Below are 13,961 nucleotides of genomic sequence, written 5' to 3'. Positions count from 1 at the left end.
GGTTTAGGTACCACATACATTCTGGAATAGATGTATCTATAGAGCCTCAGTGGTGTCAAAACCTAGCGGAAAAACAAGGAAATGGGTCCAATTGTTTTTCTAGCATACATTTTTCACAGGAGATTTTGGAAATACTCCAAAGGCTGTGTTTTGTGTAGGCGTACGTTTAGATAACCATGTAAATCTCTCTCAGACATGGTGACTTATCAATATAGTTGGCTCTATTTACTCTGATTCGAAAATGCTAAGTAGTGTCGAAGCAGACATGCAAAACTACAAATCCCTGCAAGCTCCTGCACGTCATCTCTAGCTGACATCTTTGTTAACAGGTATTGTGTCAATTTAAAACTTGCACAAAACAGTTCACAGAATTGTCCATTTCAAAGAAATGTAGACAATTTATGAATTACTACATTTAGCTAATATTAGCTAGCTAATCAGTCTTACCTTTGCCTCGATTCGCCAGTCTTGCCCAGATCGTGGCATTTGTAGTTATTTAATGATAGCCACATTAGGGTAATTTAATTCATTTTTGGGGGTAAATACAGGCGAATATATTGACACGTATCCTTTTCCTAGAAATTTACAAGGCTATCAAAACGTCATGCCAGGGTAAGCCTACATGAAACACAGACCTTATTTGAAGTGTTTCTAAAATCCCCTATGGGAAAAACGATTGAAACCATTTCCCTGTTAGATCACTAGGTTTTATGGGTATTGTGAAACTTTTGTACGCTAATAATCTATTGTATTCCATGTGCTAATTAATTTGTCTCTGATGGTACAATTATTTCAAGTACTTACGGTAACTAACAGCGGGCCAGTTTCTGATTGCGTCACATACTCAAGGCGTTTTGTTGTGTCGAAGATTATCTATTATATTGACAAGATGGTCTATAGACCGCTTTAACAATGGAAATACATGGAAACATTCTAGATCTAGCCCATGATTTAATGTAGAAAATATATCAGGAAGTTGGGTGGTCCCTTATTTGGGGAGCACGGGCTGGTGGTAGCAGCTGGAGCGGCATGAGTGTGGAATGGTATTGTAATGAAACAGGCAGGGAGCAGGTCGAGAACCCTCAACCTCCTAGCCCGAAGTCCAGCGCGCTATCGATTGTGCTCCAAAAGCATCCTCAAGCGGCAGTGGCGATATCTACACTTTTTAACCCAGGTTCGTTTCAATTGGTTTGCCATTCCATTAAATCCATTCCAGACATTATTATGAGCCGCCATCCCCTCAGCAGCCTCCACTGATTTCAATAAACAACCAGAAGTTATGACGCTAGTATAATAGCCTAAACCACACGTGTCAAACTAATTCCACGGATGGTCGAGTTTCTAAAGAATTCCCCTCACCTGGTTATCTAGGTTTTATTTGAAAGGAAAAAACAAAAAAAAGCTACGGACCCTCGGCCGTCCGCTTCAAGCCAAGCCTCCTCCATGTCCACTCTTTTCTCTTCTCCTTATTTGTCCATCAAACATGTAGACAACTCGTTTAGCCACGCTAATTGGTGGAGTAATGTAATTAGCTAAAATGTCAAACTGTTGATTTCACGGGTACAAAATGAAGGAAAATGAACTATAAGAACCGTTACTTTTGGGGTGTTAAACCGGTTCAGAACTTCATGCTGGTTGGACCACTGGGACAGGACTAAATATATACGGATTCTGCTCAGAGAAGAACGATAGGAAACCGTTAACAACCCAAATATTATGAAACGTCCATTAGATCCAATAACGTTCACCTATCAAAATAGCAATTCACTTTTATCTTTACCAAATTCGACACTCGTTGCCCCTCATAACAAACAAAAAAAGAATACTCACTTGACACGTTGTGTGCTTAACGCTATAAATCTAGGCGGAGTCGAACCTCCCGCTTCGCCTCTTTCCTCTCCGCTTGTGTTTAGCGGGTAAATGTAACCTGGCTACCATCGACCCTCAAAATGACGAAATTACAATTTCTAAATGTATTTTTGACAGAAAAGTTGATGTTAGCTGCCCAAGATATATATAAGCAAGTGGAAGAGACCATATTAGAATACCAGGAGGAAATATTCCAGGGAAAGCGAGAGAATGACAAACTGAGACGCAAGCTTCACGATAATGGGATTCCATGGCCAGGTTAGTAGCTAGCTTGCTCTAAGAAAAAATAAAAATAACCCCGGGGTTTTATAGGCGATAATTTGTGAAAAACTGGGCCAAGGTGTTCGGAGCATGCTATAGATACCCGATTAGCACAGATGGTCGCCTCTGTCTAATGATTTTTTTTACGCTGTAAACATGAAACTATGGCATTGTGGGAATCCTAACCTTATAAAGGTGTGTAGTAATTTAACCTTTTCGTTTTTTGACTTCTTTATCGCTGATATGAAAGATAAGGGCCTTACGGTAACAAAACCGTACTACACCACGCATCACTTAACGTTCAGACCGAGTCGGGGCTCTTATTAAAACAGAATATACTTTCGTGAATAGACGCTATAGTTAGTGTCTATGAATAGGCTAGTAGATAGCTAACGTTTGCTGACTAGCAAGCGGTGCTAGCGAGGATAATATGCACACATTATGTAATTTGTTATTTTATCTGAAATACGCCGTTATGCTTCAGCTAACCAACAATTAACGTGCCATATGCCAGTGGCTATCTTGGCAGATTAGCTAGATAATTTAACTCTTTGCAGAGACTGCTAGCTAGCATTCATGCCTATCAAATCCCCTAGTTGTCAATACATTCTGTGTATTCTGTTTCTCGTTAGCTGTGAGTTGGTTAACTCAAACTCAGAACTGGGTGGTAAGCAGGTCGTGATGCCCAAGTAAAAGTGCCTAGCTAACAACACTACGTTTTCCCTTCTTGACTTTCAGACCAAGAGCCCTTTTCTGCTGTAGAATCTGAGGAGGAGGAGGGAGCCATTGGGCATAAGCAGGAACCAGACCTTGGACAGACTTTGGAGAAACAGGAGGGAAGGGCCAGAAGGGAGGAAAAGCTGTTTAGGGGACTGGCCCCGCTGTCTAGATTCGTTCCTTCTGATGGAAATGATGACTATGATCAGAACCCACCTCAACCCACCTCACATCAGTTCCAAATACAAACTCACACTGGGAAGACTATAGAGGGAGGCTTTCTATCAAGCTCAACAACCTCCAATCCAATCAAAACAGAGACTGATAGATTGGGCGTCTGTCCATTGGATGAACCATCAAGTGACCCAAATACTTTCTCTTCAGGGAACCTCGACCTCTCGGCAGCACAGAGTGAGAACAGTGTAAGTATGATGGGGGTGGAAGGTGGTGACGAACTACTGTCAGGATTTGAGGCTCTACAGATACCGCTACACACTGAAAATTCAAATTCCCTTCAAATCCACCACGACACGTCATTGTGTTGCAAGGTGTGTGGGAAACCCTGTAGACACATGGGCCATTTAAATGCACATGTGCGAATGCACACGAAGGAGAAGCCATTTCTCTGTGGCTTGTGTGGTAAATCCTTTAGCTCGTCTGGGAGGTTGAAAGGCCACCAGAGGATTCACACAGGGGAGAAGCCCTACCAATGTCATATCTGTAGGAAACGTTTCAATCAGACGGCGCACCTGAAGGTACACCTGAGAGTCCACACAGGGGAGAAACCATTTAGTTGTCCCGTCTGTGGGAAAAGCTTCAGTCAATCCAACAAGGTGAAAAGACACCTTGTGACACATTCTAGAGATGGTTCGTTCCTACCAGGCCTATAACGGAGATGTTTGTTCAATGATGTTTGTTTAAGAAGATGTTTGTTCAAATCCATTCTGGTGTAGGAAATATTTAGGCTACTGGTTTATAATGAGGATTTTAACATGTGTCTTCCCAACCATACAGTGCATTTGAAAAGTATTCAGACCCCTTCACTTTTTTTCACATTTTGTTATGTTACAGCCTTGTTCTAAAATGGATTAAATACATTTTCCTCATCAACCTACACACAATACCCCATAATGACAAAGCGAAAACAGGTTTTTAGAAAAATAATTAACTGAAATACCTTATTTACATAAGTACTCAGACCCTTTGCTATGATTAGAAATTGAGCTCCGGTGCATCCTGTTTCCATTGATCATCCTTGAGATGTTTCTACACTTTGATTTTAAATTCAATTGATTGGACATGATTTGGAAAGGCACACATCTGTTTATATAAGGTCCCACAGTTGACAGTGCATGTCAGAGCAAAAACCAATCCAACTTGACAGAGCTTGAGAGGATCTACAGAGAAGAATGGGAGAAACTCCCCAAATACAGGTGTGCCAAGCTTGTTGCATCATAGCAAAGAAGACTCGAGGCTGCAATCGCTGCCAAAGGTGCTTAAAACAAACTACTGAGTAAAAGGTCTGAAGACTTATGTAAATGTGATAGTTCAGTTTTTTTATTTTGATACATTTGCAAAAATGTATAACCTGTTTTTGTTTCATCATTGAAGTATTGTGTGTAGATAAGAGGTAGAAAACAACAACAATTTAATCCATTTTAGAATAAGGCTGTAGCGTAACAAGATGTGGGAAATGTCAAGGTGTCTGAATACTTTATGAATGCACGTTGTCTATGTAATACTTTACCTCAATGGCGTTGTCTATGTAAAGAAATGGTCAAATGTATTATTGTTTTTAAATTGGTAAGCCTACAAGTACAGAAATCTAATTTCCTGTTATACATTTTGTTAGTCAAAGGACTCAAACATCCAAACTATTCTCTTCATTGACTGACATCTATTGGTAATGCATTTCAATGTTATTTACTTTGAATATTCTTCAAGCATTTGACTCCTTTCACACTGCATTTTGAAAACTTTTGAAAAATCGAAATAACGCTATTTTGTCATTTTAGACCTTTAGGCAAGTAGCCTAGTGTAGGCTAGTGACCTTCATAAAACAAGTGCAACGTGATCTTGGTGAAAACAGTTATTGGACAGTTTGATGTGAATGGGATGTTTTGGACATTTTTGTTGTGTATTTTAGTAAATAAAGGTCAGAATTGTTGAAACAAAACATCAGATTTTTTTTCGTTTTTATTTAGTTGTGGGTGTTTTTGGATGATAGTCGTCCCTTAAAATGTTAAGCCTAAATGTCAAGAAGGTTTTAGAATCTGCGAAGTCGGGTGAATGATGGTAGCTGCTGATTCAATGCCAAGAAACAACGCTCCAAAGTGGGAAAGCTTCATAATCACTCAAAATCAGCTTCACAGTGGTCGGCTGACTTAATATTCCTTTAGTCGAGTTCAGTATGTAGAACGTATAGAATGTATTCTGGGAACAGACAACTATACAGGCTATGTGTGGTTTTGTGGCCAATCCACCACCTCAACTGTTCACCCCTCTTCTGAATTGTGAGGTCCCTCCCAGAAAATGTTAAACCATTCATAATAAATGTAATAATCAAGAAAGTATTGTATACATTTTCTACCTATGTGGGTTCCAGGACTATGAGAACACTGATGACTTCTGGTGCTGTGCGGTGTGGAAGGAAAGCAAGGAGCAAGTGGAGGGTGTGGTTCCCAGTACCTGGGTGGTGGGCAGGAAGGTCATTTCGCGTCCAGCCAATGGCAGGAAAGTCCTGAAAGAAAGACACAAGCCAGGAGCCAATTGGACAGCATATGACCTTATTAAGGTCAAACTATTCTCAGGTACTGAAGCATCTAACCCACCACGTACAGTGCATTCGGAAAGTATTCAGACCCCTTGACTTTTTCCACATTTTGTTACATTACAGCCTTATTCTAAAATTGATTAAATTAGATTTTTTTCCTCAATTTATAAAAATACCCAATAATGACAATGTAAAACAGGTTGTTAGAAATTTTAGCAAATTTATAAAAAACAACTGAAATATCACATTTACATAAGTATTCAGACCCTTTATGCAGTACTTTAAAGCAATTCTGGCAGTGATTACAGCCTCCAGTCTTCTTGGGTATGACGCTACAAACTTGGCACACCTGTATTTGGGGAGTTTCTCACATTCTTCTCTGCAGATCCTCTCAAGCCCTGTCAGGTTGGATGGGGAGCGTCGCTGCATAGCTATTTTCAGGTCTCTTCAGAGATGTTCGATTGGGTTCATGTCCGGGCTCTGGCTGGGCCACTCAATGACATTCTGAGACTTGTTCGGAAGCCACTCCTGTATTGTCTTGGCTTTATGCTTTCGGTCATCCTGTTTGAAGGTGAACCTCTGAGGTCATGAGCGCTCTGGACCAGGTTTTCATCAAGGATCTCTCTGTACTTTGCTCTGTTCATCTTTCCCTCGATTCTGACTAGTCTCTCAGTCCCTGCTGCTGAAAAACATCCTCACAGCATTATGCTGCCACCAACATGCTTCACCGTATGGGATGGTGCCAGGTTTCCTCCAGAATTGATGCTTGGCATTCAGGCAAAAGGGTTCAATCTTGGTTTCATCAGACCAGAGAATCTTATTTCACATGGTCTGAGTCCATGCGGGCTGTCATGTACCTTTTACTGAGGAATGGCTTCTGTCTGGCCACTCTACCATAAAGTGTTGTAGAGATGGTTGTCCTTCTGGACGTTTCTCCCATCTCCACAGAGGAACTCTGGAGCTCTGTCAGTGACCATTGTGTTCTTGGTCACCTCTCTGACGAAGGCCCTTCTCCCCCGATTGCTCAGTTTGGCCGGTCGACCAGCTCTAGAAAAAGCCTTGGTGGTTCCAAAATTCTTCCATTTAAGAATGATTGAGGCCACTTCTTGGGGACCTTCAATGCTGCAGACATTTTTGTCACCCTTCCCCAGATCTATGCCTCGACACAATCCTGTCTTGGAGCTCTACGGACAATTCCTTCGACTTCATGGCTTGGTTTTTGCTCTGACACGCATGAAAATGTAATTATGTTGAAACCATTGGAAATATAACTGATGGGCGCCACTGCACTGTATAGAGATTGAGGTGCAAGCCGTTGCTGTGCGCTCATTGGCTCTTATTTAAGCCGCTTCTCGCTCTGTTTGCTAGAAATATACACTACCGTTCTAAAGTTTGGGGTCACTTAGAAATGTCCTTGTTTTTGAAATAAAGGCCCTTTTTTCCCCTATGAAAATAACAACATCAAATTGATAAGAAATACAGTGTAGACATTGTAATGTTGTAAATGACTATTGTAGCTGGAAACGGCAGATTTGTTTATGGAATATCTACATAGGCGTACAGTGGCCCATTATCAGCAACCATCACTCCTGTGTTCCAATGCAATGTTGTGTTAGTTAGTTATCATTTTAAAAGGAGAATTGATCATTAGAAAACCCTTTTGCAGATATGTTAGCACAGCTGAAAACTGTTGTGCTGATTTAAAGAAGCAATAAAACTGGCCTTCTTTAGACTAGTTAATCATCTGGAGTTTCAGCATTTGTGGGTTCGTTTACAGGCTCAAAATTGCCAGAAACAAAGGACTTCTGAAACTCATCAGTCTATTCTTGTTCTGAGAAATGAAGGCTATTCCATGCGAGAATTTGCGAAGAAACTGAAGATCTCATACAACGCTGTGTACTACTCCCTTCACAGAACAGCGCAAACTGGCTCTAACCAGAATAGAAAGTGTGGGAGGCCCCGGTGCAAGTAAATCTCACTTTTAAAAGTTAATATTCTGTTAACTCATACCCAACTAATGTTGACTCCTCTTATACTGGTATTTGTGGACAAAGTATAAATTGGAGAATTAAAAAAAAAAACATTTTTTAAACACCTCAAACAAAATTGCTTGCTGTTTCCTCATAGTGGATGTCAGTAAATGGAAGAGGTAAAAATATTACCTTATTTGGGGTCACTGAATAAGATACAACTATGCTGGTCTCACGTCCCTCTTTAGTTTTGTTTACGCTGAGGCTTGGTCATATACTATGGGTTAACAACCAATACTCGAAATGCTTTAAATACAGCCGGAGCTACTCTGTATGGTTTCAGAATCTCTGGAGGAGTGTGAAGGGTACAGTAGGTCCAGTGATGAGCTGACTGACAACGGAGACAACACGTGAGCCTAACACGCAGAGGAAGACGGGCGAGGGACACATTACTGGTCAGTGTGAGAAGTCTTAAACATAGACGTTGATTAATTAGGATTGTTTATGTAGAACAGTGTGTTTAACTAACATTTGATTTCCATAAACTTTTACAAAATACACTAGGCAGATACTTCAAGGAGGACCCCATGGAGATGAAACACACAGGTGAGAGAATGTTTAGATTGTATTCGGCCACTGTTTTACTTTCACTGTACTAGCTATATGAATGAAACACAATTTTGTAGTGTTACATGAAGTGTAAGCGTATTCATACATGTATACTCATTGCCTGTTTGTTGAAAGTTGTGGCAGGTTCATCAAACTCCCCTCTGCTCTCCTCTTCAGAAATGTCGAACTCTGGAACCCTGGAGGAAAGTTCTGCAGTTCTAGAAGCAGAACCTTATCTTGATCCATCTGAGATCAGAGGGCAAGTTAGGTTACCCTATATCTACCAGTGTTATTTCCCATTGGTTTTCCACACACGTGGTCTATGTTAGTTTGAGGCGCTGTACACTACATGACCAAAAGTATGTGGAACATCTCATTCCAAAATCATGGGCATTAATATGGAGTGGCAACGCTCGTGCAAGCGGTTGCTCCCGACACCACTTGGGTACACTACAGCATCCACCGAGAGGCTTTTGCTGCCAAGGGAATGCCTGGCAACTTGAAAGATGTTTTGTACGCTACAGTGAAAATGGTTAACTTTGTTAAAGCAAGGCCCCTGAACTCTCGTGTATTTTCTGCACTATGCAATGATATGGGCAGCGACCATGTAACACTCGTTATCAAGGGGCAAAATATTGACACTTTTTTAATTTATTTTTAAATTGAGAGACCAGCTTAAAGTTTTGACTGACCATAATCGTCACTTGTCTGACCGCTTGCATGATGACTAGTTTCTCACACGACTGGCCTGTCTAGGTTATGTTTTTTCCCGCCTGAATGATCTGAATCTAGGGTTACAGGGACTCTCCGCAACTATATTCAATGTGCGGGACAAAATTGAGGCTATGATTAAGAAGTTGGAGCGCTTCTCTGTCTGCATTAACAAGGACAACACAGGTTTTTCCATCATTGTATGAATTTATTTGTGTGTAAATTAACTCCAGCTTATGGACAATGTCAAATGTGATATAGCGAATAACCTGAGTGAGTTGGGTGCACAATTACGCAGGTACTTTACCAAAACGGATGACAAAAAACTAGATTCGTTATCCCTTTCATGCCCTGCCTCCAGTCCACATGATATCTGAATAAGAGAGCCTCGTCGAAATTGCAACAAGCAGTTCTGTGAAAATGTATCTTAATCAGAAGCCACTGCCAGATTTCTGGATAGGGCTGCACTCAGAGTTTCTTGCCTTGGCAAATCGCATTGTTAAGACACTGATGCCCTTTGCAACCACGTACCTATGTGAGAGTGGATTCTCAGCTCTCACTAGCATGAAAACTAAATACAGTCACAGACTGTGTGGAAAATGATTTTAAGACTGAGCCTCTCACCAATACAACCCAACATTGCAGAGTTATGTGCATCCTTTCAAGCACACCCTTCACATTAACCCGTGGTGAGTTATTCACAATTTTCGATGAACAAATAAGATTTTGTATGTAAGATGGTTAAATAAAGAGCAAAATGATTGATTATTATTATGTTATTATTTGTGCCCGGGCCCTGTATGAGCTGTTTGTCACTTCCCATGAGCCGGGTTGTGACTAACTCACACTCATTCTTATGTTTAATAAATGTATCGTATAGTGTGTGTGTGGCAGGCTTACAATGATGGCAAAAAACAACATTTGAGAGTGCGCTGACCCCGGTGCTAGAGGGGGTATGCAGCTGGAGGTTGAATGTTTGAAGGGGTTAAATTGACAATATCAAAACAAGATAATATAAATCATAAGACAGTTCATCCCAAAGGTGTTCGATGGAGTTGAGGTCAGGGCTTTGTGCAGGCCAGTCAAGTTCTTCCATGGCAATCTCAGCAAACCATTTCTGTATGGACCTAGCTTTGTGCCCAACAAACAGTTATTGTGCTGACGTAGCTTCCAGAGGCAGTTTGCAACTCGATGGTGAGTGTTGCAACCGAGGACAGACTATTTTTATGCGCTTCAGCACTCGGCAGTCCAGTTCTGTGAGCTTGTGTGGCCTACCACTTCACAGCTGCCTAGATGTTTCCACTTCACAATAACAGCACTTACAGTTGACCGTGGAAACTCTAGAAGGGCAGAAATTTGACCAACTGACTTGTTGGAAAGGTGGCATTGTATGACTATCGCACATTGAAAGTCACTGAGCTCTTCAGTAAGGTCATTCTGCAGTCAGTGTTTGTCTATGGAGATTGCAAGGCTGTGTGCTCGATTTTATACACTTGTCAGCAACGGGTGTGGCTGAAATAGCTGAATCCACTCATTTGAAGGGGTCTCCAGATACTTTTGTTTATACAGTTGAAGTCAGAAGTTGACATACACCTCAGCCAAATACATTTCAACTCAGTTTTTCACAATTCCTGAAATGTAATCCTTGTAAAAAATCACTGTTTTATGTCAGTTAGGATCACCACATTATTTTAAGAATGTGAAATGTCAGAATAACAATAGAGAAAATTATTTATTTCAGCTTTTATTTCTTTCATCACATTCCCAGTGGGTCAGAAGTTTACATACACTCAATTAGTATTTGGTAGCATTGCCTTTAAATTGTTTAACTTGGGTCAACCGTTTCGGGTAGCCTTCCACAAGCTTCCCACAATAAGTTGGTTGAATTTTGGCCCATTCCTCCTAACAGTGCTGGTGTAACTGAGTCAGGTTTGTAGGCCTCCTTGCTCGCACACACTTTTTCAGTGCTGCTCACAAATTTTCTGTGGGATTGAGGTCAGGGCTTTGTGATGGCCACTCCAATACCTTGACTTTGTTGTCCTTAAGCCATTTTGCCACAACTTTGGAAGTATGCTTGGGGTCATTGTCCATTTGGAAGGCCCATTAGCGACCAAGCTTTAACTTCCTGACTGATGTCTTGAGATGTTGCTTCAATATATCCACATAATTTTCCAACCTCATGATGCCATCTATTTTGTGTAGTGCACCAGTCCCTCCTGCAGCAAAGCACCCCCACAACATGATGCTGCCACCCCTGTGCTTCACGGTTGGGATGGTGTTCTTCGGCTTGCAAGTCTCCCCCTTTTTCCTCCAATCATAACGATGGTCATTATGGCCAAACAGTTCTATTTCTGTTTCATCAGACCAGAGGACATTTTTCTCCAAAAAGTACGATCTTTGTCCCCATGTGCAGTTGCAAACCGTAGTCTGGCTTTTTTATGGCGGTTTTGGATCAGTGGCTTCTTCCTTGCTGAGTGGCCTTTCAGGTTATGTCGATATAGGACTTGTTTTACTGTGGATATAGATACTTTTGTACCTGTTAACTCCTGCATCTTCACAAGGTCCTTTGCTGTTGTTCTGGGAGTGATTTGCCCTTTTCACACCAAAGTACGTTCATCTCTAGGAGACAGAACGCATCTCCTTCCTGAGCGGTATGACGGCGGCGTGGTCCAATGGTGTTTATACTTGAGTACTATTGTTTGTACAGATGAACCTGGTACCTTCAGGCGTTTGGAAATTGCTCCCAAGGATGAACCAGACTTGTGGAGGTCTACAATTTTTTTCTGAGGTCTTGGCTGATTTCTTTTGATTTTCCCATGATGTCAAGCAAAGAAGCACTGAGTTTGATGCTTGTCCTTGAAATACATCCACAGGTCCACCTCCAATTGACTCAGATGATGTCAATTAGCCTATCAGAAACTTCTAAAGCCATGACACAATTTTCTGTAATTTTCCAAGCTGTTTTTTAAAGGCACAGTCAACTTAGTGTATGTAAACTTCTGACCCACTGGAATTGTGATACAGTGAATTATAAGTGAAATAATCTGTAAACAATTGTTGGAAAAATTACTTGTCATGCATAAAGTAGATGTCCTAACCGACTTGCCAAAACTATAGTTTGTTAGCAGAAATTTGTGCAGTGGTTGAAAATCGAGTTTTAATGACTCCAACCTAAGTGTATGTAAACTTCCAACTTCAACTGTATGTGTTCTGATCAGCCTTGTTTGTGTTATTCAAGCCTTGACGACTCATTCAACAAGGAGAGCTGCCTCATAGAGGGTGGACCACACTCTTCTACCTCATGTAAGACGGGCACAGTCTAATGGGACTGTGTGACTGTTCCCCATATGAGGGTATTGATATGTTTAATAATACATCTTAATACTTGACACGTTTTATTGTATATAGTTGAAGAGAATACATAAGTATGTGATTTACTTCCTTGCTAATTCCACTCTTGCTTTTTTTTAGGGGATGCAGTTTTTCCTCCCTCACAGTGCAGAGAGGGAGCATACCTAAGGTATGTGCTGCTGCTGAAGAATGTAACCTCGGCACTACCAATGCCAAAGCAGATAGATAAGAAGTGCTGTGGAATGAAATGTCCTCCATATGAAAAATACTTTGTGTGTTTTTAGTGGATGGGATATGATCGGTAAACTTTTGAATCCAACCCAAAAGTTTTCCTCTTCCAAATGACGAGTATAACGTTTATTTCTTCAATCTGGTCAGTCACACAGAAATGCTTAGGGCCTGTGTCACAGAACCACATTAAGCCTATTCCATGTTTAAAAGCCATTTCCATTGAGCATGCTTTGTAACACTGGGATTCTGCTGAGGGTTCTGGACCTGGAACAGACTTCCAGTTTGATGTGTGTAGAATCCTGGAAGATGTGGCCAACCTAGAGAGAGTTCTAGAGACTCCGGAGGTAGCTGCCCAGATGGTATGTGGATCTGCAGAGGAGCATTGAATGACAAACTGGCATCAATTAATTTACCTCCACTTGAAGTTGTAGGTGTAACTCCAATACATATTGAATAATACATTTTTGGTAGTTAAAAGAAAAATTCAGAAACAGTTCCTGAGTAGGATCGGTGGGAACACGTTGAGGGACAATGTCACCGGAGTGATGGAGAGGTGGACACACACTGCCTAAAATACTGTTGTACTTGTACTGTTGTACTGTAAATCTCTCTTTCTGTGACTGGTATTTGATGGGTAACAGTCTTCTCTTACTAGGCTGATGACCAATGAACTGATGAGCAACTTCAACATGAAAGGAAGGAAATGGACCAAGAAGAGTTTTCTCACACACTCCCTGAGCAAAATCTTTATTGGTAAGAGTACAGAGTATATGAGCAGAGTGGAGCGGTCGGAAGTAACTTATCGCTCACTGAGCCAGCGCTCCACATCCTTTCTGACCACACCGCAAAAAACGTTCCTCAAACACAGGAAGAGAGAATTTTCTTTTTAAACCTGCTCAAAATGTTCTCCATTCTTTCAAATCACCATTTCACCATTCTTTCAAATCACCATTTCACCAACACCCATCTATTTTTGTGACTATCTGGACCTACCATTTGCTTTTGAAATATTGAAACCAAACTGTATGATTTCAATCAAATATATTTTAATAAACATAACTGTAAGAAGCGCTTATTATTTCAAATAGGCTACAAGTTGTATTAAACAACATCTGAACACTCTATAAATAGGTCAGAAGCCAGACAGGAGGTCTAGGAAGGAATGGAAATGAATTATTTAGGCCAGTGGTTCCCAGACTTTTTTATGGTCCCGTACCCCTTCAAACATTCAACCTCCAGCTGCATACCTCTAGCACCAGGGTCAGTGCACTCTCAAATGTTGTTTTGCCACCATTGTAAGCCTGCCACACACTATACGATACATTTATTAAACATAAGAATGAGAATGAGTTTGTCACAACCCTGCTCGTGGGAAGTGACAAAGGGCTCTTATAGGACCAGGGCACAAATAATAATAGTCAATAATGTTGCTCTTTATTTAGCCGCCTTACATATAAAACCTTATTTGT

The 13,961-nt window shown here is 40.9% G+C and overlaps 1 protein-coding gene and 1 long non-coding RNA gene across 15 annotated transcripts in view; one reads left to right on the top strand and one right to left on the bottom strand.

The window, feature by feature from the left end:
- Positions 1-1,970, bottom strand: part of LOC118399929 (uncharacterized) — a 19,320-nt gene extending 17,350 nt beyond the window's left edge. Inside the window, exon 1 of the long non-coding RNA XR_004828936.2 lies at positions 1,831-1,970. This is a non-coding gene — a long non-coding RNA (uncharacterized LOC118399929). The remainder of the gene's footprint in view (positions 1-1,830) is intronic.
- LOC118399928 (zinc finger protein 287-like) lies at positions 818-13,961 on the top strand. Of its 14 annotated transcripts, none has more exons than XR_008074056.1 (9): positions 1,476-2,127; positions 2,869-3,269; positions 5,453-5,657; positions 7,934-8,045; positions 8,155-8,196; positions 8,377-12,213; positions 12,382-12,430; positions 12,788-12,851; positions 13,148-13,960. XR_008074056.1 is itself a non-coding variant. In XM_035796153.2 (2 exons), exons 1-2 carry the CDS (start codon positions 1,030-1,032, stop codon positions 3,735-3,737), a joined length of 1,014 nt encoding a protein of 337 aa, XP_035652046.1. In that variant the 5' UTR covers positions 818-1,029; the 3' UTR covers positions 3,738-5,048. The 14 variants fall into 14 exon arrangements, 2 of the variants coding, with proteins under 2 accessions (XP_035652046.1, XP_035652045.1); XR_008074054.1 differs by having other exon boundaries at positions 12,788-12,919; XR_008074053.1 differs by having other exon boundaries at positions 8,377-12,263.

Source organism: Oncorhynchus keta, chromosome 21, assembly GCF_023373465.1.
Source record: "Oncorhynchus keta strain PuntledgeMale-10-30-2019 chromosome 21, Oket_V2, whole genome shotgun sequence".
Lineage (NCBI taxonomy): Eukaryota > Metazoa > Chordata > Actinopteri > Salmoniformes > Salmonidae > Oncorhynchus > Oncorhynchus keta.
Note: the sequence above shows the minus strand (reverse complement) of the source record. Positions and strands in the feature narration are given on the sequence as shown.